Below are 25,696 nucleotides of genomic sequence, written 5' to 3'. Positions count from 1 at the left end.
AAATTTCTAGTAAGATTAAAGAGTATAGTTGAGTGATTCAAGACCAGTACAAATATGGATCAGATACAGGCCATTTTTACCTCAGTTTTTGTTGTTGTTGTTGTTGGTGGTGGTGGTGGTATTTGGGGGGGGGGTTGGTTTTTGGTTCTTTTGGTTTTTGTCCACTGAGCAGCCTGTTTTTACTACACAGTCAATCTTTGTATATAAGGTATTAAGCCAATTATAGCTATTATAACAAGAGAACAGGAAGCACATGAACTTATATTCTTATTGTCTCTTTCCTGTTTTGGTACAAATAAGACTTCCTTTTATCAAGAAGCAGAGCTGCATTCTTATTCTTGGAGAAAACTACTTACAGAATTACCCACTTCAGCTCCCCCCCCCAATGCATAAATCCACCAGTGAAGCAAATCTAAATTTATGGACATAATCTTTCTACTTTGGCTTTTTCACCCATTAAAGCATACAAAACAGAAAAAGACAGATCTCAAAAAGAAAGAAAAAAGATTTTCTAGTTCTTAATCACATCACATTAAAATATGCATCAATTATTTCAGAGAAGGTTTAGCTATATATACTGTATTTTGTGCATATATATGTGTGTGTGTTTATGTGGATGTGTGTATACATACACTTATGTGTGTTTGCATATATATGCTAATTCAAACTTAACAAACCTTTATGGAGTTCCTTGAACTCTTGGAAAGACAGAAAATTTAGCATGAATGTGATCTTTACACATCTTAGAATTTATAGTCTGTTAAAGGGATAAGACAAGAATTTATGGGGCAGGTATCATAATGGATAAAGCACTGGCCCTGTATTCAGGAGGACCTGAATTCAAATGTGACCTCAAACACTTGATGCTTACTAGCTGTGTGATAAGTGGGCAAGTCACTTAACCCTCTTTGCCTGGCAAAAAAAAAACACAATGAACAATTTATTCAACGAGAAAAAGGGGAAAGGGGAGATTTTGCAGACATACAGAAAAACTGGAGCAAAAATCAGGAGGCTTAAGAGCAGGGTAGGTTCAAAACACATAAAGTACTTCACCTATACTTGAGAGTATAGTACATATTGATGAGTAGTATGAGATAAGGCTATGGGAGGACTTTGAATGCCAGGAAAAAGGCTCAGGACTTTACTCAGTAAACAAGAGTGATCCACTGAATATTTTTGAGTGAAAGAATGTCACAGCCAGATTGATTCATAAAGAAGATTAGTCTACCAATTATTTGAAGGATGGATTGAATGATAGAGAATTGTTTGGATATTTTCGGGCCAGATTCCATATGGGGAGAGTTCATTCTGTGCCAGAATGATGGCATGAGGTTAGACAGTCAAATGGATGAGAGAGATATGAAAGTAAAAGTAACATGATTTGAAAACTGATTCTATGTGAGAAATGAAGGAAGAGGGAAGAGTTAAAAAAATAACACCCAGATCTCAAATATAGGAGACTAGGTAAATGATGGTGCCTCAGACAGAAACAGTGAAATAGATAGGGATACAGGAAGAGAAAAGCAAATTAACGTAAGACATATTAAATTAGAAGTTAAGGAAGAACACCTAGTCAAAGAGACAGGTCTGGAAGAATAATAAAGACTTAAGAAAAAAAGGTTTGGGAGTTATTTTTATACAGGTGCTAAGTTAAACTATGAAAGTGAATGGAACTGTTAAAAGAGAAAGGAGGAAGAAAAGTAAGGAAAGTCAAGAACAGAGCCTGTAGAACACAGAGATAGTGAAAGAGAGGAGTGATTGAAGAAGGAAGAAAATTTGTGTTCTCTAAGAAAACAAGGTTAAAGGCAGTAGGTAGCTAGGTATAGTAAAGGATAGAGCACTGGACCTTGGAAGTCAGGAAAACTGGAGTTCAAATGTGTCCTTACTAGCTAGGTGACCTTGGGCAAGTCACTTAATCTTTATTTCCCTCAGTTTTCTCAACTCTAAAATAGGGATAATAATAGTACCTGCCTCTCAGGGTTGTTGTGAGGGGAAAAATGAGAAAATATTTGTAAAATGCTTTGTAAATCTAAAAGTGCTATTATTATTATTAATATTAACATTACTACTATTACTATTGTTACAATTAATTATTATTACTATTACTAGAGATTATCCAGAAGAAAAAATGTCAAATCTACAGAGAGGCCAAAGAGGGTTAAGCCTTAAGAAGTTCATTGAATTTCATAATTTAGTCATTAGTTGAGAATGGCCAGTAAGAAAGTAGATTCCTCATCAATTAAGTCAAATTGGCAAGCATTTATTCAATGCCTAAAAAATTAAATTTTAAGATATTTATTACTGAAAGGGAGAAGAAAGATGATAGCTGGATGTAGTAAATGAATTGATTGATCTTATGATTGAGGAACTTTATGCATATATGTAAGCACCTGATGTGCCAATATAGAGGGAAAGACTGAAGATCTGAGGAAGGGAATAGAATTATTGAAGAGAAGAGATACTCTTTCTGTAACCAAACAAAGAAAGAATGGATGATAACTTTTGAGAACTCTTGAATAATGGAGGAAGGCCGCTGATGGGGCTGAAGTCAGATGACAAGTTAGTGGTTATAGCCTTACTTTGGCTATAAGTGTGGGTGTCATGTACTTTCTTTACATGCATAAGTTTATGTCTAATATAAATCTCTTAGGATATTTGGAGGGCACCACACTTCTCAGTGGCATAGGTCAATGAAGGCCAAAGAAATTGTGCCTCGTTATTCATAAAAGGCCATTTCTTTATTCTAAACAGTCAGATTCTAGCCCCAAGATAGAGTCTTGTTTATCTCTCCCTCTAAACTTAGCTTCATTACTTCAGTAAATCAGTTACCTGTTCTCCTGTATTTGAGATCTTGGTGTTTTCACTAACTCTTCCCTCTCTTTCACTTCTTATATGTCTAATCATCAAAGTCCTGTTATTTTTGTTTTCATAATATTTCTCCCACTCATTTCTATTATCAGTTTAGCCTTGTAACTAAATAAACCCCGCTCATTATACTGGACAAGTGGGCATCCAGCCTTTGCGTTAAAGACCTCCAATAGGTAGCCCATTTGGCTTTGAAATAAGTCAAGTAGATAGTCTTTCCTTATGTCAAATCTAAAGTTGCTTGTTGCTGACCCTGCCCCAATTTTTGCCTTATTCATTTTCTGGAATGCAACAAAATATTAACTGTTATGGGGGAAGTTGGTGGGGTTTTGGGGTAGGGATTCTTAGGAATTCCTCTTTAAAGAATTATACCCTCTTGCACACAAATACAATTAGAATAAAATAATATTTCATTTAGGCTTTAAAGAAAGGAAACCAAGAGAGAAGTCTTTGGATTTTTCATCGGGAGAAGGCATGGCACAGAGGCACAGTTCTCTGAGATACTTATGTCCTCCAGCAGGACATAGGCAAATACTTTTATAGAGGACCAATGGTGGTCTGATGGGGCAATCATCTGACTGTGGAAAGTTCCCTTACTGGGGGAGGACTGTTCCCCCCCTGGTGGTGACTGGGGGAAGTTGTGTGAGAGGCAGCTCCAGTCTCTAGCCATTTCAGTCCCCCTTGTGCCACAAAGGCAGCAGCCACACTTGATGGGCCTATCTCTTTAGGTGTGTCTGTCCTTTGGTTTAGCTTCTCAAGGAGAAGGTTCCTTGGTTTTCCCCAGAAAACTTCTGAGGTGCCCCAGGTCCATAACATTAAATTATACACATTATGGCCTTACCAAATAAATATTTAATAGCGGATTACCAGTATCCTCATCCTGGCTCCTAGCCTCTGTCTAGATCCTCATAATCCTAAGAATTCTCAGATCTCAGGATAGCAACAATATACCCTATGACCATAAGCAAAAAAAATGACAAATCTATTAGTCACATTTCATAGTCAATCCTTAAAATATCAATATTGACGTACTAAAGGAAAAAGAAAGCTTAAGAGACAGTCAGCTTTCTCCTTTGAGACACAGGAATACCAACAGTATGATTATCCATGTTTGCTTCAGAACAAAAACAAGATATTTATAATGGGAGAATCAGGCTGAGAAGCAGATGTCCTCAGATAAAAACATGTCGATTCCATAAAAATTGTAAAATGATTTAAAATAATGTGCCCCTAAGTTTCTTCAGTGATGAATATCAGAATCTTCTAGTACAGTCGTCCTGAATTTCATCAGCCTGTTTCCCAGTCTGCACAGCCCTCTCCCCACCCTTGCCACCTGGAGTTCAGGTCCTGGGAGGTAATAGAGAGGTGAAAAAGGACATGACCTAGAAAGGGAATATACTTTTGAACCAGCCCCTTCCAGGAAGTGGCAGCTCTAAATTACCTGTAAGACTTTGCAGAAGACTTCTTTTCCACCCAGCAGTCCATCTCACTCTGCATCTGAGAAGTCCCCATTTTTTCCTTGAGTGTCTCTATGATTAAAAAGCACAGCTTTCAGGCAGCTAGGTGGCATGGTGGATAGAGCACTGGCCCTGAATTCAGGAAGACCTGAGTTCAAATGTGGCCTCAGACACTTGACATTAGCTGTGTGACCCTGGACAAGTCACTTAACCCTCATGGCCCCATTCCCCCCAATAAAAACCCCACACCTTTCAGCCTGGCATTTAAGACCTTTTACAATCTAGACCCAGCCAGTCTTTCCTGTCTTGCTTGACAATAATCCCCTTCAAAGACTCCAGTTGAAATTGAAAATTGAACTCCTTGCTCTTCCCTGTGAGCAATACCCTACCTTGTTCATTTACATGGAACATGGATCCTTAACCTTTTTCATGTCATAGAGCCCTTTGGGAGTCTGGTAAAGTCTACAGATTCCTCAGAATAATGTTATTGTTGTTTTCTTGAAGGAAATCCTAAATTTCAGTTAAAAGACAGTGAAAATTAAATTTTAATTTTTGCTGCCATCTTTCAACAACTATGAGATCTAGTCACAGACCCTTTTGAGGTTCCCAGATATCAGCTAAGAACCCTGAACTAGGCTGTTTCCATGCCTGGAATTTACTCCCTCTTTACTTCTTAGAATACCACTGCATTTATGAAGGCTTTCCTGAGATAGAATTTATATCCGGGGAAAAGTGAGTGAGTGAGTGTGTGTGTGTGTGTGTGTGTGTGTGTGTGTGTGTGTGTGTGTGTGTGTTTTCACTAACCTCTGCCTGGAATTTAGCATTTACTTCAATATTTATAAATATGAGCAGAGGCCCATATGCCTTACCAGACTCCTAAACAGGGGCAGGACAACAAAATAGTGAGGCATCCCTGTTTTAGTTGTTTGTACTCTCCTCGAATTATCATGTATTTACTTGTGTTTTAACTGTTTTTTTCTGCAAATAGAATTTGTGTTCTTTGAGAAAAGTAACTATTATTTTTTTTCCAATTGTATCTTTGTGCACATAGCATAGTGCCTATTCTGATGCTTAATAAATATTTGTTGAATTGAATGAACCATGTGGCTCTGTAGTGATAGATATGCCTCCTCTTCCATCCAGGGCTTAAAGGGAAAGTGAAGCTGTTTGTTTATGTAAATATTTTAGATTCTATAAAGCATCAAATAGGTGTTGTAACAAGCTTCAAGAAAAGGTATTTCATTTCATCTTTCTGTTAACAAACCTTTTTGTTAGTGCTCACAAGGTGCAAGTATGTAGACTTTACCCTGCAGGAGCTGACATTCTAATTGGTGACAAAGATAAGTAACTGTGACTTCTTCACTAAAATTGGAAAGAGTGCAAAGCAGGAGGATGAAAAGATCATTTAGGTGCCATTTGTGCTGAGCCTTGAAGGAAAAGCGGGACTTCAACAGAGATAGGAAAGCATCAGTTCAAGCATGTAGAAGAGAGGCATTGAGGTTTAAATCCTGATATTAAATGCCACTTGCTACATGTGTGACCTTGGACAAGTCACTTAACCTTAGTCCCAGTTTCCTCGTATATAAAATGAAGAGTTTGGGCTAGATAAAATTTGAGGTACCTTTCAGTTATAGACCCAATATTCTATGATATAATGGATAGAGGAATAAATTTGGAGTGGAAAAAAATCAGTTCACATCTGAACTCTCCTATTTACTACCTATATGACCTGGGGCAAGTAATTTTCCTTATGTGTAAAATGAGGGGTTTGGACTGGAGGCTTCTATGATCTCTTCCAGCTTTAGACTGTAAGAACTTTGGAAATCAGCAAAGGCAAAGAAGGCAGGATGAGAAAAGAAGGATAGTTGTTTAATCTGTCTGTACCATAGGCTACTTTGTGGAAAATAGTATGAGAGGGAGATTGAAGCCAGATTGGCGGATAAGGGAGGTGGTCCTTGAATGTCATTCCATACTTAATGAGGAGACGCTGAAGAGTTTTTTTGGTTTGTTTTTTGTTTTTTTGTTTTTTTTAGTAGAGGAGCAGAAATAACCAGATCACACAATGGAATCCCCAAATCACAAACAGAAAACACATCATTTACATTACTGTCATCTTCATTCCTCCACACTTAGTCAATTAAATCCTTTATACCAAAGCCAGCATTTACAGCTGTTTAATATCAGATTAGACTTTCATACAACATTTCTCCCAAGGAGCTTAAATTGTTTTAAATATGTTACTATTGTATTATCTAACTGATATTCACAACATTCTTAGGGATCCTTCTTTTTACACTGAACACTGCAACCCGGAATGGTTAAGGAAATTTTCTAGCACAGCACAGCAAGACATCAGCAAGCAGAAATTTGAACCCAGATTTCATCACCTCTTCACCATTCTTTAAGCAGTCTTACATGTTTCCTCAAAAGAGATCCCAGTTAAGATGTTTGCATAAGAACATCTGGTATTTATTTCTTTTCAGTGCAGGTTCTTTAAACTATTGCTGAATATTCATTGGATAAGAAACAAGTATCTGGTTTACATGGAAATCTAATATAATTTCATCTGAAGTAGAGCAGAAATGGATTTGTTTTAATCATGAGGAAGATGTTTCTGTGATTCAGCAAATTCTCACAGAAATCGAGGCAGCTCATTTGTACAACCAAAGAGAGAAGCAGTGCTTAAAACACACATGCACACTCATTGTTGTGTGCAGAGTTTTATTTTTGATGCCAAAGCAGATTTTGTTCCTTATTCCAACATCCTTCTATTCCTTTTTAACCAAATTTTGGGGACAAAATGATTTAATGAAAACTTTGCTTCTTCAGTAAATTTGAATTAGGTGATTAATATTTTAATTGGCATTCTCATAATCATATTTATCCAAAGCACAGGTGGTAAAGCTTTGGTCCAGAGCCAAAACCACCTTCAGGTTTAATTTCATCAGGCCAATGGGGTGATACTGCTCAAGTCACCAATCATAGCTTAGGGATGGTTTCTCTAGTGCAGTTACCATGGCTTTCTTATTAAGAGTACAACTCTGACCAGTTAAAAAGCACCTTTTTTGCTTCTTAGATTCGTAGAGAGTTGCCTAGGCAGAGCTGTGAAACACACAGCCATGTCCCATTCCCAACTTTGGAGGAGAGGGGTAATGAGATGTGTGATGAGTACCAAATTAAAATGTAGTTCCTATCTGATTTTAATGTGTTAATGAATTAATTTTTAAAAAAAGAAATAAACGTGTGGTTTTCTAAGTCAATAGGTAGCCACAGGGATCATTTTGTATAGCTTAGTGACATCAATTTCTGAGGTTGACACCACTGAGAACTGAGAGAGAATTAAGAGGTTAAGTATTTTGCCATGGGTTAAACAGCCAGTGTGTCTCAGAGGCAGAACATGAAGCCAAGGCCAGCTTTCTATCTACCATTCAAAGCTGCCTCTCTGCATAACTTAATTTTTGCTAAAGTTGGTTTATTTTATTTTATTTTCTGGAAAATGAGGTTTAAGTGACTTGCCCAGGGTCACATAGCTATTAAATGTAAAGTGTCTGAGGCCAGATTAGAATTCAGGTCCTCCTGACTCCAGGGCCAGTGCTTTATCCACTGTACCACCTAGCTGCCCCTTAAAGTGTATATTTTAAGGAAAAGAATTCTATTCTCTTTTCTGCTGTTTCATGTGCATTTCTCTACGTATGTCCATCATTTCTTATATGCAACTATTTTTTAATAAATTCCAGTCACAACTTTCTAAAATATTGCTTTCTCAGGGGACTTACAAAAATCAAGATTTTTGGAGGAATTATTTTCACAATACTTGCCTGGAACCTCATTCAATTTCTTATTAATGGAATAGTAGTTATCATTAAATTGTCTAAGGTATACATTCGATTATATATTAAGGACTAACAACCACAGCAGCAAATGACACTGTATTTAGTAGTGATACTGTTTCTGGAATATTTGACACTATTTGTAAGTATACACATATATCATCTAGCCAGTGACTAAATATAAAAGAATGACAAAATAAGCCAAGACATACACAATTTGATACTTTCAAAAGTTCTGATGACTGAATCCAATTTACAGATGGTTAATCTAATCAATTATGAAATAATTTGCTTTTTAGATGTGAACAAATTATGACTAAATTATGACAGGGCTGACGTAGTCTTGAATCAAAGTGACAAGAGTAGTAAAGTATATCGAGGCTCTTTTTACTAGGAAAATTTACTGTGAGACATGGATGTTTCATAAGTTAGTCTAGTCCAACCCCAATGTCACAAATGTACCAAAGTAACAGAGGAAAATTTAAACCCCACACTTCTGACCCCAAGTTTAGCACTCATTCTACTATTCCATGCTTCCTGCTATGGTCATCTGTTATAATGACCTCTTTTATGAATAATTCTAATGCTACGCAAAGTTCTGTAACTCCAAATCAAAAATAACTCTTGCAATATAGGCCTGTTTTCAAGAGGAAAGAGCTTCATTTGAGGTTAAGCTCTCATAAAGTTGAAATCATTAATCCAACATTAGATTCTATTCCTTCCTGAATAGAAAAGACTAGATTGGTTTTGATCTGATTCCCTGCTTATATTGTTGTTATAATATATGACCTGCTGAAAGTCACCTAAATCTTCCAGTGCCTTGGGTCCCATTTGCAAGATAATAATGGAATTTTAAAACTAACAAATGCTTATGTAAGATATAGGGCTAGGGTTGGGAATAAAAAACACTAAATAAGAAGCATTCCCTGTCTCCAAGAAACTTGCAATTCTATGTGGGGAGGGGAGGAAAGTCTACTAAAAATAGCATATAAGGCAAACTTTGGTAAGTTTAAATAAGTGGTTTGGGAAAAGTGTTGTGAGAAATTTAAGATGATAATGATCATTTTTAGATGGAACAGTCAGGTAAGTCTTCTTGGAGAATGAAGTAAACAATTATTTATTGAGCATTTATTGTGTGCTGGGCAACTAGGTGGCACAGCGGACAGAAAGCTAGGCCTAGAGTCAGGAAGTCTCATCTTCATGAGTTCAAATCTGGCCTCAGACCCTTACTAGCTGTGTGACCCTAGGCAAGTCACCTAATCCTGTTTGCCTCAGTTCCTCATCTGTAAAATGAGCTAGAGAAGCAAAGGGAAAAACTCTCTACTATCTTTACCAAAAAAAACCCTAAAATGGGGTCCCAAAGAGTCGACATGACTGAAAAACAACTGAACAAATATCATGGCCTAGGCACCACACTAGGCTAAGATACAAAGGCAAAAAAGAGAGAGCTCCTTTTTCAAGGAGGTTACATTCTGTCAGAGGAGACAACATGCACTTAAGTAGGTATGCACTAAAAAAAAAAAAGAGTATAAGACAATTTGGGGGAAGGGAGTCACTAGTAGCTGGAAGGTGGTTAACAACTGGCCTGATCTTTGAAGGAGACTAGAGATCCAGTAGCACACAGTTAAGAAGGGAGTGCATTTGATGTATAAGGGCAGCCTATGTGTGGAAAGACACAGGTATAGGAGGTGGAGTATCTTTTGTAAAGAACATTAAGAATTCCAGTTTGGTTGAACTAACCAGTCTAAAGGGAATGGAAGTTGGTTACCAACTTGTGAATTAAATGCCACACATGAGAATATATATATATTGTCATAGAAATAATAGGGAGCCATTGGAGTTTATTGAACTGTGAAGTGACAATAAAAGTAGAACATTAAACTTCCATTGTAGGACACAGACATGTTGTATGGGTATGCAAATAAGATGGAGTTTCCTAAAGGGGTCAAAGCCCACAGGAATCCCATTTTCCAGTTTTGCCACTATTTACATGGTAAATACAGATATGTTGTTTTACCTATCAATACCAAAGATTCTAAAGAAAATAACTCTTCTTATCTGAATCACTGAAGTGATAGGATAAATGAAGAAACAGGTATGAACTCTGAAGAGACTCTCAAGAGACACAATAGGAACACTTAATGGGCAAACATCCTCAGCCTTGAGCTTCTTGGGTGTTAGATGTTATTATATAAAGGCAGTATTCATTTTCTTGTGGGCTGACCAAGAAAACTAACAATTACTTTTAAATTGACATTTTGATTGGTCTTCCTAGTGAACTAAGCTTTACTCAATGAAACCTCAGTTTGAACTTGAAATATTTTAGATTCATTATTAGAACTAATTATTAGAATATAATTCATCAAAAATAAGTAAACAAGCAAAGAAGGTCAACTCAGATTTATTGTCTACATGATACAACATATTATGCAATTTTATAGTATATTATATTATGTTACATTGTTACATTATATTATATTATATCTGATTCTTTCATATACAGTACAGAAAATGAGATAATCTTCCTCTTTATTTTTTTGCGGGGCAGTGGGGGTTAAGTGACTTGCCCAGGGTCACACAGCTAGTAAGTGTCAAGTGTCTAAGGCCAGATTTGAACTCAGGTACTCCTGAATCCAGGGCCAGTGCTTTATCCACTGTGCCACCTAGCTGCCCCAATCTTCCTCTTTATTATAAAGCTGCCTCTTTGATTTCACAGGGTCAAATAGAAAAGTCTTCATATTAGTGTAGCAAGACTTTGCAGAAATGCATATGCATTAGTGAAATCCACATATTTCATAGTTGCTCCAGATGTCACTATATATCCCTGTGTTTACCCATAAGCCATGTTATTTGAGTTGTAAAATTCTTTATGCAAAATAGCTATAGAAATGACTCATCTGGAAATAATAATTCTGATTTTGAAAATGACTTCTGACCTACTGCATCATACTTGGGCTTAGAAAAACAGCAGAATGAATGAGATCATTAAGACCCCACTTTTTTATTTGTTTCATTCATAATGAAGATTTAAAGAAAAGGTATCTCTTTAGCACTGAATGAAGGCAAAAAAGCAGTATGTCAGAGCCTGAAAATTTCCCTGTACCCACCAGTTACACTAACAGATGTCAATGCAATGCCTCCAGAGAGGAAACCTAAACTGAATTTACAAATAAATGTTACAACATCTGATTTTTTTTGGGGGGGGGGGCGGGGCAGGGCAATGAGGGTTAAGTGACTTGCCCAGGGTCACACAGCTAGTGTAAGGGGCTAAAATTCTAGCTATACTGTCTAAAATATCTAATGAGTAGTTGCCAATAAATTATAAGCTTTAGCAAGAGTTTAGACTTTTAAGCATTTATTAAGGAGAATAAGAATTTGGTGAAGAGAGAGAAAGGCCTAGATTCATCTATCTATCTCGGGGAGCTAGAGTTCTAGTGAAAGAGAGAGCCAGCCTCGCCCCCTCTTCCTCCCACAAGCAAACATCACTTCCTGATGCCAAAGTAAAGCCACATGTCTTGCCCTCAGGTGCCTTCTCCTCATGGCGGAGCTTTCCTATAGTAAGTCTCCAGCAGGTGGCATCATTCCAATTGTTACACTAGTAAGTGTCAAGTGTCTGAAGCTGGATTTGAACTCAGGTCTTACTCCAAGGCCAGTGCTCTCTTCACTGTACCACCTAGCTGCCTCCTCAACATCTGATTTAAAAAAAAAAAAACTCTTTATAGTAATAGTAGCAACAGGTAGGTGGAGTAGATAGAGCTTTGGGCTTGGAATGAGGAAGATATCTTCATGAGTTTAAATCTGGCCTAAGATATTTACTAGTTGTGTGACCCTGGGCAAGGTACTTAACCCTATTTGCCTTAGGTTTCTCACCTATAAAATGAGCTAGAGAAGGAAATGGCAAACCATTCCAGTAATTTTGCCAAGAAAACTCCAGATGAGTTCATGAAGAGTCAGGTGGGACTGAAAACCACTGAACAACAACAAAATAATATCTGATTAAAAAAAATTCTTGAAAAAAATACACCCAAATAATACTAACCCAGACCACTGTTTAATTTCATTCAACTGAATCCCTTGATTGTGTTGTTAGGTACCATATTTAGAAGGGAAATGAAACTGAATAGTGTTCTATATATACATATATATTACATACATACATATATATTTTTTTAAATTAAGAAAGCACAGGCTAAAATGTGGAAGGTTAAAGTGATGAGGCAGAATAAGGTATATGTCCTGCAGAGCAATTACAGCTGAGATCTCTCAAGAGGCCAGTCAGGCAGAATGATTTCAGCTGCCCAATACATAATGATATCTCAGTGTCACAGATGCTGAGCCATAGACTAGCACTAAGCTTAGATGAGTGATTTTTTTTTTGAGCACGAAGAATTTTTTTAAGTTCCTTTACTTTTTTGGTGGGGAGGGGTGCAGCTGTGCTTGCTTTTGTTACTATGTTTGTTACAAAGCTCTATCTTTTCTATCTGCACTATTTAGGTTTCTTGTTCAATAGAAGCCAATATAAACTCCCTTCTTTGTGCTACATTTTGGATTTCACTTTCTTTTTTAGAATCTGAAAAAATAAAAACCTTGGTTCCCATGAATTATATTTCAGCCTCTCAAGGATCCCTAGCTTTCAACTACAGTTGGTGTGGATTCCTCATTACATGTAATAATTGGTATTGCCTAGGATGCTTATATAGAGCCAGGAGACTGTGATATTAGTTTGTTTATATCAAAGATTTGAAAGATGATAAATTCATACAGAGTTTTCATATTTTTGAATTAAAGTTTCAATATTAACTCTTTCTTAAGTTTGACATAGAAAAAAGGTGATGGACAATGGGGATGGGTGGGATTATCTATCATCTATTTCTTGTTGAAGAGTTGATGAAGTGCCTTTTTAGAGAGCCAAGAGTATCCTGGACTGCTATTATCATCAAACATCATTATGCAGTAGACATTAATTCATTTACTGTTCTTGATATTCCTCCATGATTGTCTTACTATAGGTAGTTGGACTAGTGATGTAGAAATTGGAGGCAAATTTACTCATTCTTTATTTTTCCCTTAAAGGCTACTGAGATAACACACATTACTAACTAGTTCTATCATTATGTTGCTTTCCCTGGGACATAGAATTCAGATTAGATTTTTGGATGTTATAACATGCAAGGAGAAAAAAGAAAGCATTATTAGGCAACATGCTAGGAGAGAGTTGTTAAATTTTTACACATGGGATATATTTCAGTATCTCAATGGACCTGTTGTTGTTTCTGGTGCTGTTGTTTGCTTGTCCTACATTCTTGAAGAGGACTATAACATAGGGGTGATATCATGACCTGGGGTGAACTGGATTTAAGGGAGGGAAGGCTTTACAAAGTCACCAGCCTCATTCTTTCCTCCAAAGCCATCTGGGTGCAGTGGCAAGATATACATCAGGAAGACTGGAGATAGCCCCAGATGTTTGAAGCAATCAGGATTAAGTGATTTACCCAGGGTCACACAGCTAATAAGTGTCAAGAAGCTGAGGTTAGATTTGAACTCAGGTCCTCCTGACTCCAAGGCTAGTGCTCTATCTAGTGCACCACCTAGCTGCCCCTTATCAATGGATCTGTGATCTCATGGATTGTAGGGATAACGTCTGCCACTGATAATTGTAACCGAGCCAGCTACACATACACTCTCATCCCCTAAAGCAGCCTTTCTTAGCTTTTGTATCATGCTCATATTTAGCAATCTGGTGAAGTCTAGGAATACTTTGGAATGCTTTTAAATGCATGAAATAAAGTAATAACTATAAAAGAAATGAATTATATTGAAATACTTATCAAAATATTTTAAAACAAGTTTGTGGATCCCAAGTTAAGAATCCTTGCACTAAGACCCCATGCTTTGCCACAGATCTTTCACAAGGGGTTCATTCAGTGTTCTGGAGACCATCTTTTAGGTATTTTGATAATTCCTTATTATATAAGTATATGGACCATTCTAGTCATCGAAATTTATCTGCTACACAGCTCTTTTAGCAACTCTTTATTGCTGTTCCCAAAGCAGCTATTTCCGAACCTTTTACACTCTCCTCAAGTCCCCAGTTTTCTCAGTTCACCCAAGGAAAATGAACTTAACCTTTTATTTTATTGATTTTACTGATATTAAATCTACCTGACTTAAGCCCCTTCAACTTCCCACAAGCCCGAAATCTCTTTTTTATTTTTATCCCTATGTGGATTCTTTTCTCATTCCCTCTTCACTCTGAGGAAATAAACCCTTCTATCCAAGGAAAACTAGTAGGACTTTGATCTCATTCCTTCCAGACTCCTTTACAGTGGATTATTCTCATTCCTTGTCCTCATCCTTTCCTCTCCCACCATCATGCATTGGTTCTTGCCATGACTTGTAGATGGAGTAAACATCCTCTATCTGACCCCAGTTGTTAATACCCCTCTCTCCCTTCAAGACCCAGTCCAAGTGCCAACTTCTCTATATTTCCTTGATCACCTGTAGCGGTGATCTCCCCCTCTGCAACTTCCTCTGATGTTATTTATAATTTATCTCATTCTAACTTTATAATTATTCATTTTTCTATTTCTTGTCCTTACCAGACTGTGAACCATAGGTTTCTAAAAATCATTGTGTCATTTCCATTTAAGCTGCTAGGATATTGCCTTCTACATAGTAGAAACTTTATGTATGTTGAATTGCATAGAATTGTTTCTGACATTGACTGCCAAGGTTTTTGTCTCCAGACCTGTCCTTTCCAAAGCTCCAAATACCTTACAGAGATCTCCACCTGCATATTCCACCAAATTCTACATGCTCAAATTGAAATTAATGTCTCTCTCGAAATCACCCTTCTGATAGTCAGCATTTGTCACATAAACTACAAACCACTGACATCTTTCATACTTTACCCTCACTCCCTACACCTAAATGGTCACCTAGACTTTTCAATTCTATTTTCCTTTATCATCCCTTTGTTTACATTTCCATTTCCACTTTCCAAATTACCTTTCACAAAGACTATTGCAATAGTTTCCTAATTAATTACTCACCCCCTGTCTTCCCTTCAGTCTATCCTTACACACTTCTGCCTGGTTATTTATTTATTTATTTTTTTTAGCGAGGCAATTGGGGTTAAGTGACTTGCCCAGGGTCACACAGCTAGTAAGTATAAAGTGTCTGAGGCCGGATTTGAACTCAGGTACTCCTGACTCCAGAGCCGGTGCTCTATCCACTGTGCCATCTAGCTGCCCCCCTGGTTATTTTTTTTAAAATACTGCTCTGACATTCAATATATCTCTGCTGTCTCCCAAACTAAGTGCACCTTCTTTAATCTGGTATTCCAAGCCCCCCATGATCTGGCCCCAATTTATCATTCCCACTTTTATTTTCCATAAATCCTTTTCAAGACTCCTATGTTTCAGCCCACATTGAACTATACGACACTCCCCAAACAGTTCATTCATGTTTAATCCATGTTTCTTGAATTACATTAACTATACCAAAGCAAGTATGGCCCATTCATTTCTGCCATTTTTATTATTAATATTTATCTGATATAACCATTTATCATTCTGTCTTTGTATGTCCAACGTCCAGCATAGTCCCTGGCACAAAGTAAACCCTAATTGAATTGAATCCTGCCTTAGTCTGGGGCAACTCTGAAGATAACTGAAATGCTATTTTTTTTTCGCCTGAGGAGAGCTCTCAAAGAAACTTATTTTCTTGATTAGTGCAATTCCAAATCTCTTCTAGTCTCTAGGATCTGCTTTCTTTCCTAGTAAATCAACCACCTACAAAAAATCCTATTATATACGTGGGATATCTCTCCAATCATTTAAGGTCAGAAGGAATCCTCTTCAGAATTATTGTGGAGAAGAAATATGGCCATCTAGAAATATGGATATAATTTTGTGACTCAGCAGTAAAACCTTGCTTATCTGATGTTCCGTGAACTAGAAATTTGTTTTAAATAGCACATAAACACATCCAAACTATGTTTTGAATCACCAGATAGCAATTATATTTGTTGTTATTTTAGATTTCAGTATATTTTCCTAGAACCTGATTCTTTAAACATCAATAATCTGTGTATATTGTAACACTTAACAAGTTTATTTCAAAAACTAGACCCTACCATTCTTCAAGTGGGTCTACTAGAAGAAAGTTTACTGTGCTACAGTTCTGAAATGTTTCAGAAATGTTCTATAATTTTTTAGGTTTAATTTTTTCACTTATAAAGGATTTTCCCCTTCCTACCTCCCCACATGAAAGAGGAAAAAAAAGAAATATAAAACCCTTGGGACATATAAGCATAGTTTAAGGAAAACGAAATCCCATAAAAATGTGTGTCTCATCCTGCATATTTAATCCATCACCAAGCCATGAGGTGGGCAGCTTTTTTCATAATCAGTCCCCTAGAATCATGGTTGATCATTGCATCAACCAGAGTGCTTAAGTCAATCAGAACTGTTTATTTTTACAATATTTATGTTATAGTGTAAATTGTTCTCCTGGTTTTGCTCACTTCTCTCTACAGCAATTCATGCAAGTCTTCCCAGGTCTCTCTAAAGGTATCTCTCTCTTCATCTCTTACATCACAATATTTATTACATTCACATGCCATAATTTTTTTCAGCCATACCCCCATTTGAAGGGTAGCTCCTTAGTTTCCAGATATTTGTTGCTACAAAACCATATGCTATAAATATTGTGTATAAAATGATATTTTTATTTCCTCCTATATTTCTACCATACCCACGCCTTAGAGAGTTAGTTGCCCATTTCAGATCTGCACTACCATTAACATCATTTTCATTTCTCTGCTATACATCTTTCGCTTATGCTTCAACTCTTTCTATTGTTTCTCTAAATTTCTGTCTTAGTCATCTTCCTCTTTAGTCTGGCTTTACATATTTACTTTGGTTTTCTTTATTTTTACCTTCTATTTGTATACTCTCACCACTCCTGGCTGTTTTTTTTTCCTCTAATGTTTCCATTGGACAGTGTTTTCTTTAATTTAGTCTCTTGGTTGTTTTTTTTCATATTTGTATTGCTTAGCTTCTCTTCTTTACTGTTAGTTTTTTTTAAGTTTAATGATCTCAGATGGTATGATTGTATTTTATATTTTGTGGCCTTTGAAGGTTCCAGTTCACTATCATCATCACTTTCCTTCTCAGAACATTAATGAGTAATAATAGCCTTACTTTACATGATGATGGTTTTGGTGATATATTCAGATATAGATATATAATATATAATTATATATTATATATTGTATGAATGTGTATATATATTTTTATATTATATATAATAAGAGAAAGAGAGCTCGCAAAGTAAACAGATAAACCTCTTGTCCAAGAGGTAAAGTAAGTTGAAAGACTTAGATTCAAGTTTTGGATTTATCACATATAGGTGAGTGACCTTAGATAAATCACTTACACTCTCTGAGCCTGATTCTCATCTACAAAATGTGCATGATAATATTTGTACAGCCTACCTCATAGGATTCTTATTTTAAAAAAAACTGTGTAGAAGTTAAAGTATTATATAAATGTCATCAAATCTTACCCCAAAGGGCACCATGGTAGATAGGATATAAAAACATCAACATAACCATTGAATAAATATATATGATTCAAGTTATTTACATCAGGTGAAGCAAAAATTAAGCTCATTTTCTGGGGTGGTGAATTATGGGAATGATAGGAGTCAGATATTTACATGGGAGAAACCATAAAACATTCACATCTATTGTAATTAGAAGAAATAATTTACATTCTGCTTTCCCCTCCCTTCTTCCTCAAGTCAAAATTTCAGATATGCCCTCATACCTTTAATTAATTGAAAAATAAAAGTATCCTCAGAAAACGGGAGGAGAGGAGGTTGGAAGAGAGAAGAGACCCTTTTCTTCCTTCCACTCAGAGTAGTAATTAGTGTGGTATAGGCTAGCAGACAGGGCTTTTTACCATGCACTGACATGGGCAGGAAGTCATTCCATCCTCCTTGTTGGCAATTTAGAAACCATTGTTCTTGTCCCTCAAATTCCTCTCCTAGCCCATGTTGCCTCAGGAAGGTAGTACTGAGAAAGGACAGGAAAATGGTCCCAGGGTAGGAAATGTATAGGGAAAGCCACTCCCATTCTGATGCTACTGCATTAACCTCTTCTCTTCTTGTGAGGTTTGGAGAGGAACTTATTTCCAAGGAATGGGAGAAGGCATTTCATTGGGTCAATGGCAGTGGAGGTGAGATGAGGAGAAAGAATGCAGATAAAGTCACTTCAAGGTTCCAAAGCCCAGATTCTTTGGGGAGGTTGAGAGGCTTCTCTTTACAGATGCTGCCAGTAGGCTAGATTTGCTTCCAATGCTTGACTCATAGAAGTGAGAATTCTTTCAACAAGAATGCCCTAGGCAGGGATTGGAGGCTTCCTGAAAAGCAAAGCTACCTAGGAAATAGTCCTTCAGACTACAACTTCCTATGAATACTTCTGCCTCCCCTATCAGAAGGAACTTTTCTTTGCCTCAGCATTGTATACTGCCAGGCTTTTCAGACTTTTCTAGAGGTAGAACCCTGGTGAGGGGAAGATAGGGCTGAACATTAAAAGAGGAGACTGATGATCCCATTAGAGAGTGCACTTTAGGAAATGCTTGGAGTGCCATCAACATATCTATTAAAGTTCTCTAATATGAGAGAGTTGAAGGGTAAAGGAAGACTATGAGCTGGGTGCTGAAGTCCTTAAAAAAGGAAAGAGACAAGTGAGGAAGAGCTGGTTTCACATTCCACCTCAGACATTATAGATGAGTGACCATAAACAAGTCACTTGATCACGCTCAGCCTCAATTCCTCCTCTATAAAATAGAGATAATAATAGCTGTAGCATTTACTAATGCTAATAGCATTTATCTCATAAATGTTATGAAGATCAAATGAGACTATCAAGTAAAGCAGCAGTGTCAAACTCAAATAGAAATAGGGCCACTGAACCACACATAGGGATCCCTGCCAGCTTCATAACAACTTAAAAAACTGCACATTGCTATTATTTATGCTCTGTTGTATTTGTATTTATTTTGTTAAATATTTCCCAATTATATTTTAATCTCCTTCTGTCCCTAATCAGGAGAGTTGCAGGCTGCATATTTGACCCCACTGGTATAAAGCACTTTGCAAACCATTAAGTTATATAAATGTCTACTAATATATTATTCACTGTATGTGGGGATAATATAGATGGGTTGAGTAAACCCCATGAAGGAGTAAGGACTGGATTTTTACTTTCATTGCTATAGGCAACTGCTGAATGAGAAAACTACCAGTACAAGTTCGTACTTTTTATGCAATTCAGGAGAGTCAAGTGATATATGTGTGTATGTGTCTGTACACACAGACACACTCAGATTGTGTATATATATATATAAAGTACATATTCATGTGGTACAAACTTTTCAAAAAGCTCTTTTCTGGGAGCCAGCTAGGTGGTGCAGTGGATAAAGCACCAGCCATGGTTTCAGGAGGACCTGAGTTCAAATCTAACTTCAGACACTTGACACTAGCTGTGTGAACCTGGGCAAGTCAGTTAACCCTCATTGCCCCCCCCCCCACACACACACACGCTGTGTGACCTGGCACAAGTCAATGAATATCTCAGTCCTATTCCTTTCCTCAAATTTCCAATACTGTTAACTTCAGAATGGGTAGGCTAGAGCTAGAGGCAGATAAGTGGCACAGTAGATAGAACTCTGGACCTAGAAGCATTCAAATATCATCTCAGACACTTATTTGCTGTGTGACCCTGGGTAAGTCATTAAATCAGTCAACAGACATTTCTTAAATGCCGACTATGTGCCAGATGCCGTGCTAAGCATGGAAGATATTTTTTAAAAATGCAAAAAAGAGTCCCTCCTCTCAAGGACCTCACAGTCTAATGAGGGAGACAACATGCAAACAAATATGTTCAAAAATAAAACGTCTGTGTGTATATGATAATTTGGAAATAAGCAACAGAGGAAAGGCAATAGAATTAAAGGCATCAGGAAAGCTTTGGTATCCTCATCTGTAAAATGAAGATAATAGCTAAACCTACCTCCCAGGGTTGTTAATGAGTATAAAAATGAGATAGTATTTATAAAGTGCCTTGTAAACCTATAAAACACTTTTATCATTATTGTTGTTGTTATTGTTATTAATATAATAATTATCTGTGTTGATAAAGTGAGTTCCTTATCAGGAGCTTCTTACACCAATAAAATCAAAGTTCTAATAATTTTTTTAAAAGATTTAACCATAATAAGGGAGTAAAAAGGAATATTTTATATATATATTTATATATATATATATATATATGGAAATGTACTTGACACAGAAGTAAACAATATCATTTTTTGATTGTTAAATAAACAAAAGAATGAACCATAAATGAAATAGAATTTTATATATGATACTCTCAAGAGGCTTACATCTGAAAATAAAAGCCCAAGCAATTTCTCTCTCATTATGGATTTTTACATGTCGCTTTCCTAGTTTTGAACTTTACAGAATTTCAGTATCTTAGTGTTCAAGGCAATCAGCACTGCAGTGCTTGGTAGGTCTTTGCTGCCATCTTATGTTTCATTGTGTGATTACTCTTATTGCTCCATTGATTATGAATCACTAACCTACAATTATTGATATCCCTTCATTCTTTTGTAGTTAAAGCAAAGTGAAGCAAATGCAGACACCAAAGAAAAGCTCCCTTTGCGCCTGCGTATCTTTGAAAAATTTCCCAATCGACCACAAATGGTGAAAATCTCCAAGCTTCCTTCAGACTTTACAGTTCCTAAAATCAGGTACTTTTTAAAAAAATTATATTTCTTAGATTCATTGCCCAAAGTTCAGATCTGGTTTTAAGTTCTATATTTCAGATTCAGGAATATATTTATATGTATATAAACAGTTCCGTGCTGTGTAACAGTACAGAATTATATGTAACAATACAGAGTTGTGTTTGTATGTAAATGTTTTTGTAATGCATAATTATATATACAAATATATATATACACACACATTCCTGAAAATGTTCAAATTCCTCAATATATAAAAATACATGTATCTATATGTGTGTATGGGAAAGTGCATATACATTCACAATTAAAGGGGAGGGGGAAGCATTTTTCAAATGTATTAAGCATTTCTTCAAATTACTTTTTCCTCCCTCAAAAAGGTAGCCTGTAATAGTACAAATAGTACTTGGCTTGGAATCAAGATCTCAATTCAAGTCCCACCTTTAAAGGCTTGCTAATTATATGAGCTTAAGTCACTTGATCTCTCAGCCTCATTTTTCTCATCTTTAAAATAAGATTAAATGAGACAAGATATGTAAATCAATTTGTAAACCATGAAGTTCAATAGAAGAATTAGCTATTATTACTTATCTTTTGAAATGAAAATTTACTATTGGTCTAGGAAGACACCCCTGCCCCAACAAAATTGATACACAAAGCTGCCATTAGGTTTCTATTCCTTGATCCTGGATAAAGAGGATACTTTCCACGAGCCAGGCAATAATTGACCTTTCCCCTGAGACTTTTTTCCTTAGTTCTTTTTTTTTTTTTTTGAGCACCAAATAGGTAGAAAACCAGTTTTAGTGTCATAGAAATGTGTATCAGACAAGTCACAACCAACGTCAAGTCCTAATCATTGTCTGATCATAGACTTATGGCCAGCGGGAAAATAACTGCAAAGTGAGAATCACATATTTAGAAGAGAATCAAGATACAAGCATTGGATATAGTACAGTGGAAAGAAGACTGGCTTTCTCCTAGTCAGAGGGCCTGGATTCATATCTTGCCTCTGAGGCTTACCATGTTTGTGACCTTGGCAAGTTGTATAACCTTCCTGGGCCTTAGTTTCCTTATCTGTAATTAATGAGATTAGAAGATGGGGGTGGGGGTTAATTCCTCATGTATTTGACAAGTTTTGATTCCATGATATTTAAAATTCAAATAATAGTCTATTTATATTTCTACTAAATGTACTACCCAAATGAAAATGTGAAGAATAAGATCATTATGATGCAAATAAATTAGATACTTTAGTGACTATTTAGATAGATGAAGCTTGATACATCTCTGAGTGGTAATTAATAAGTAATATGAATTTTAATTTTTCATAAATATTATTTACCCATAATATATACATATACTACATATGTTCATTGCTTATACTCTCTGAGATTTAAAACTGACGATTTCTTTTTCATGTTTCTGAGCAAAAGTATCTTGAAGCTATATGAAAATCCTCCTCAGTTATTAATCCACCTTTATAAATTCAAGTGTGGTGTGTTCCCCAAAGGCTACATCATTGTATTCTTTTAATGAGGCAATATCTATAAAAGGAATTCCTGTATCAGGTGGGAGGTTTGACTAGATGAACCCAAGATCTCTCCTAAATCTCAGATTCTTTAAATCTGTAACTATTACGAGAAGAGAATTTTTTTTGAAATGCCATCCGCTGCAGAATACTACTGCAAAAGAAAAAGAATGTCTGAGATGTTATCAAAGATAACACTGGCCAAAGAGTAAGTTGTTCAGAATCTAAGCTTTTTGTTTCTATGCAGCCTCTATGCATCCCCACTTTTTTCCTCCCCTGTTTTGTCTGAACACGCATTTAATAGGCATGTCACTCCAGAAAATGGGCATTTGTTCCTTTTTTTCTTTGAGTTTGATATCTCTTTGGTTTGTTTACAAAAAGGGAAAGCTTTATGAAACAATTCATTGACCGTCAACAACAAGACACAAGCTGCCTCTTACGAAGACTTCCTTCAGCTTCTTCCTCATCCTGTGATCATTCCAAGAAATCAGCAATAGAGGACAACAAATACATTGACCAAAAGGCAAGTAGCACCATTTCAAATAACCACATTTGTTTTTAAGTCCACTTATTCTGCGTTAAGAAAATGCATACTATTGGTGGGGGCAGCTAGGTGGTGCAGTGGATAAAGCACCAGCCCTGGATTCACGATTACCTGAGTTCAAATCCGGCTTCAGACACTTGACACTTACTAGCTGTGTAACCCTGGGCAAGTCACTTAACCCTCATTGCCCCACTTAAAAAAAAAATTGGAAAAAAAAAAGAAAATGCATACTATCACTCTGTTTGGCTCCACAATCCAATTGCTCAGGCTCATCTGGAAGCTTCTGACATAGAACGATAGAGCAGGATGACCTAGGTGATATTAAAAATCAAAAACAAACAAACAAACAAAAAGAACAACCAGAAGTTGAGTTCAAAATGTGCTTCTCTCTGCTTTTGTTTATGATAAGTAAGAGCAGATTGGAAGAATATTAAGGCCAGAGAATTACTTTTTTTTTTAATTTTGGGAATATTCCCTTTACTATACTTATTTCCTTACAGTTCAAAACAGAATTAAGGAATGTTAATTCTACTCCTAGTTGGCAGAGGAAGGAGAAAAATCAATCAAGGGCCACAAAGGTATAGGAAATTGTTTTCCACTAACCAACAGGCATTTATTCACTAAGCACTTATAATGCTTAGGCACTGTGCTAACCACGGAGAATACAAATAAGGGGGGAAAAGCAAAAATAACCCCTGTCCTCAAGAAACTTATATCATAAAAGGGCTTGAAAATATGTACAAGTCTGGGTAAGATATGTACAGAATAGATGGAAAGCTACCTTAAAGGGGAATGCACTAGCAACTGGGGGAAATCCTTCTGAAGAAGGTGGCATTTGAACTGTATTTTAACAGAATTCAGCGATACTAAGAAACACAGGTCGTTCCAGGCAGGGGACACCCAGGGCAAAGCCACAGAAATGTAAGATGGAGTTTCATGCATACAGAGCAGGTAAGTTAGTATGAATGGATCTTAGGGTTCATGGAAGGTGGTAAAGGGTATTAAGTTTGGAAAGGTAGGAAGTGGCCAGGTTGTAAGGAGCTTTAAATGTCAAACAAAGGACTGTATATTTGATCCTGAAGGCAATAGGGAGCCACTGCACTTTACTGAGTAGAGGTGACATGGTCAGATCCATAATTCAGAAGAATCATACTTACATCTTTGCGGAGGATGGAAAGCCTTTGACACACAATTAGAAAGTTATTGCAATCATCCATTGGAAAGGATGGTGGGCAAATGAATGGGGAAAAGGGGATGTATATAAGAAAAATGAAACAAAACATTTGTTGTTTGTTGTTCAGTCATTTTTCAGTTGTGTCTGACTCTTCATGGCCCCATTTGAGGTTTTCTTGGCAAAGATATTGAAGTATTTTGACGTTTCCTTCTCCAGTTCATTTTATAGCTGAGGAAACTGAGGCAAACAAGGTTAAGTGACTTGCCCAGAGCCAAACAGCTAATAAGTGTCTGAGGCCAGATTTGAACTCAGATCTTCCTGACTCTAGGCCTAGTACTCTATCCACTGAGCTACATAATGTCCACAAAAGTTAATAGAATCTTGAGTTGCATTTACAGGCATGTCTTCCAGGTATAAGGAAATGATAGTTCCTCTGTACTCAATCATGATCAGACTACAACTGGCCCTTCTGTTTAATTCTGGGTAACACATTTCAGGAAGGGTATTGATTATTAGGGGCAGGAAGGTGTCCCAGTGGATAGAACACTGGCCCTGGAGTCAGGAAGACCTGAGTTCAAATCCAACCAAATCAGAACCTTGCTAGCTGTGTGATGCCAGGCAAGTCATTTAACCTCTGTTTGTCTCAGTTTCCTCATCTGTAAAATGGGGTTAATAATAGCAAACTACTTTACAGGGTTGTTATGAAGATCCAATGACCTAATAATTATAATGTGTTTAGCACAGTTTGGGGCTCAGAGTAAGTGCTATATCACGGTTAGCTCATTGTTATCCAGAGAATACCCAGAGGAGAGCAACCAGAAATAGTAAAAGGCCTTCAAGTTTATGTTGTATAAGTGTCAAGTGAAGGAATAAGGCATGTTTTTTTCTGGTGAAGAGAAGACTCAGGGAGGACATAAAAACTGTCTTCAAATATGTGAAAGCCTGTCATGTGGAAGACAAATTAAATCTTGTTCTGTTTGGCCAGAGATAAGAGATCTAGGAATAAGGGGAAGAATTTACAGTGAGGCAAATTTAGAAATATTAATTTTACCACCAATTAGAAATCACTTAAAGTGGAATGGATTGGTTCATTAATTACTGGATTCCCCTTCATTAGAGGTCTTCAAGCAAAGGCTAGTTGACAACTCGTCAAGCATGTTCTAGAGGAAATTCTTTCTCGGATATTAGTTGGACTAGGTGACTACGAGGATTCCTTCCAAATCTGAACTTCTTTGTTTCTATACTTCAACTCATCTACTTTTCATATTGAGAAAAGTAATCATAAAACCTATTCATCAAATATAGCTAATACTGAAAGTGCACTTTAATTCAATTCTGACACTGAGGAAACTATAACTTTTGGGCCCATAGGAATGGCTGAGGTTACTATGCCCACTCCCTGTTGTCTTCCCAGGCATGAGGATTGGACCAGTCTCAGTTTAGGGAACATTTCTTCTAATGAGAAAGGGACTAGGATCCC

General features: G+C 36.6%; 1 protein-coding gene across 1 annotated transcript in view; it reads left to right on the top strand.

Moving 5' to 3' along the window:
- Nucleotides 1-25,696, top strand: part of NALCN (sodium leak channel, non-selective) — a 582,828-nt gene that overhangs the window by 435,313 nt on the left and 121,819 nt on the right. The window contains 2 exon segments of the mRNA XM_043993194.1: nt 20,840-20,976; nt 22,880-23,021. Of these exon segments, the coding sequence (XP_043849129.1) occupies nt 20,840-20,976; nt 22,880-23,021 (279 nt within the window).

This window comes from Dromiciops gliroides, chromosome 3, assembly GCF_019393635.1.
Source record: "Dromiciops gliroides isolate mDroGli1 chromosome 3, mDroGli1.pri, whole genome shotgun sequence".
In the NCBI taxonomy this organism is placed as follows: domain Eukaryota; kingdom Metazoa; phylum Chordata; class Mammalia; order Microbiotheria; family Microbiotheriidae; genus Dromiciops; species Dromiciops gliroides.
Note: the sequence above shows the minus strand (reverse complement) of the source record. Positions and strands in the feature narration are given on the sequence as shown.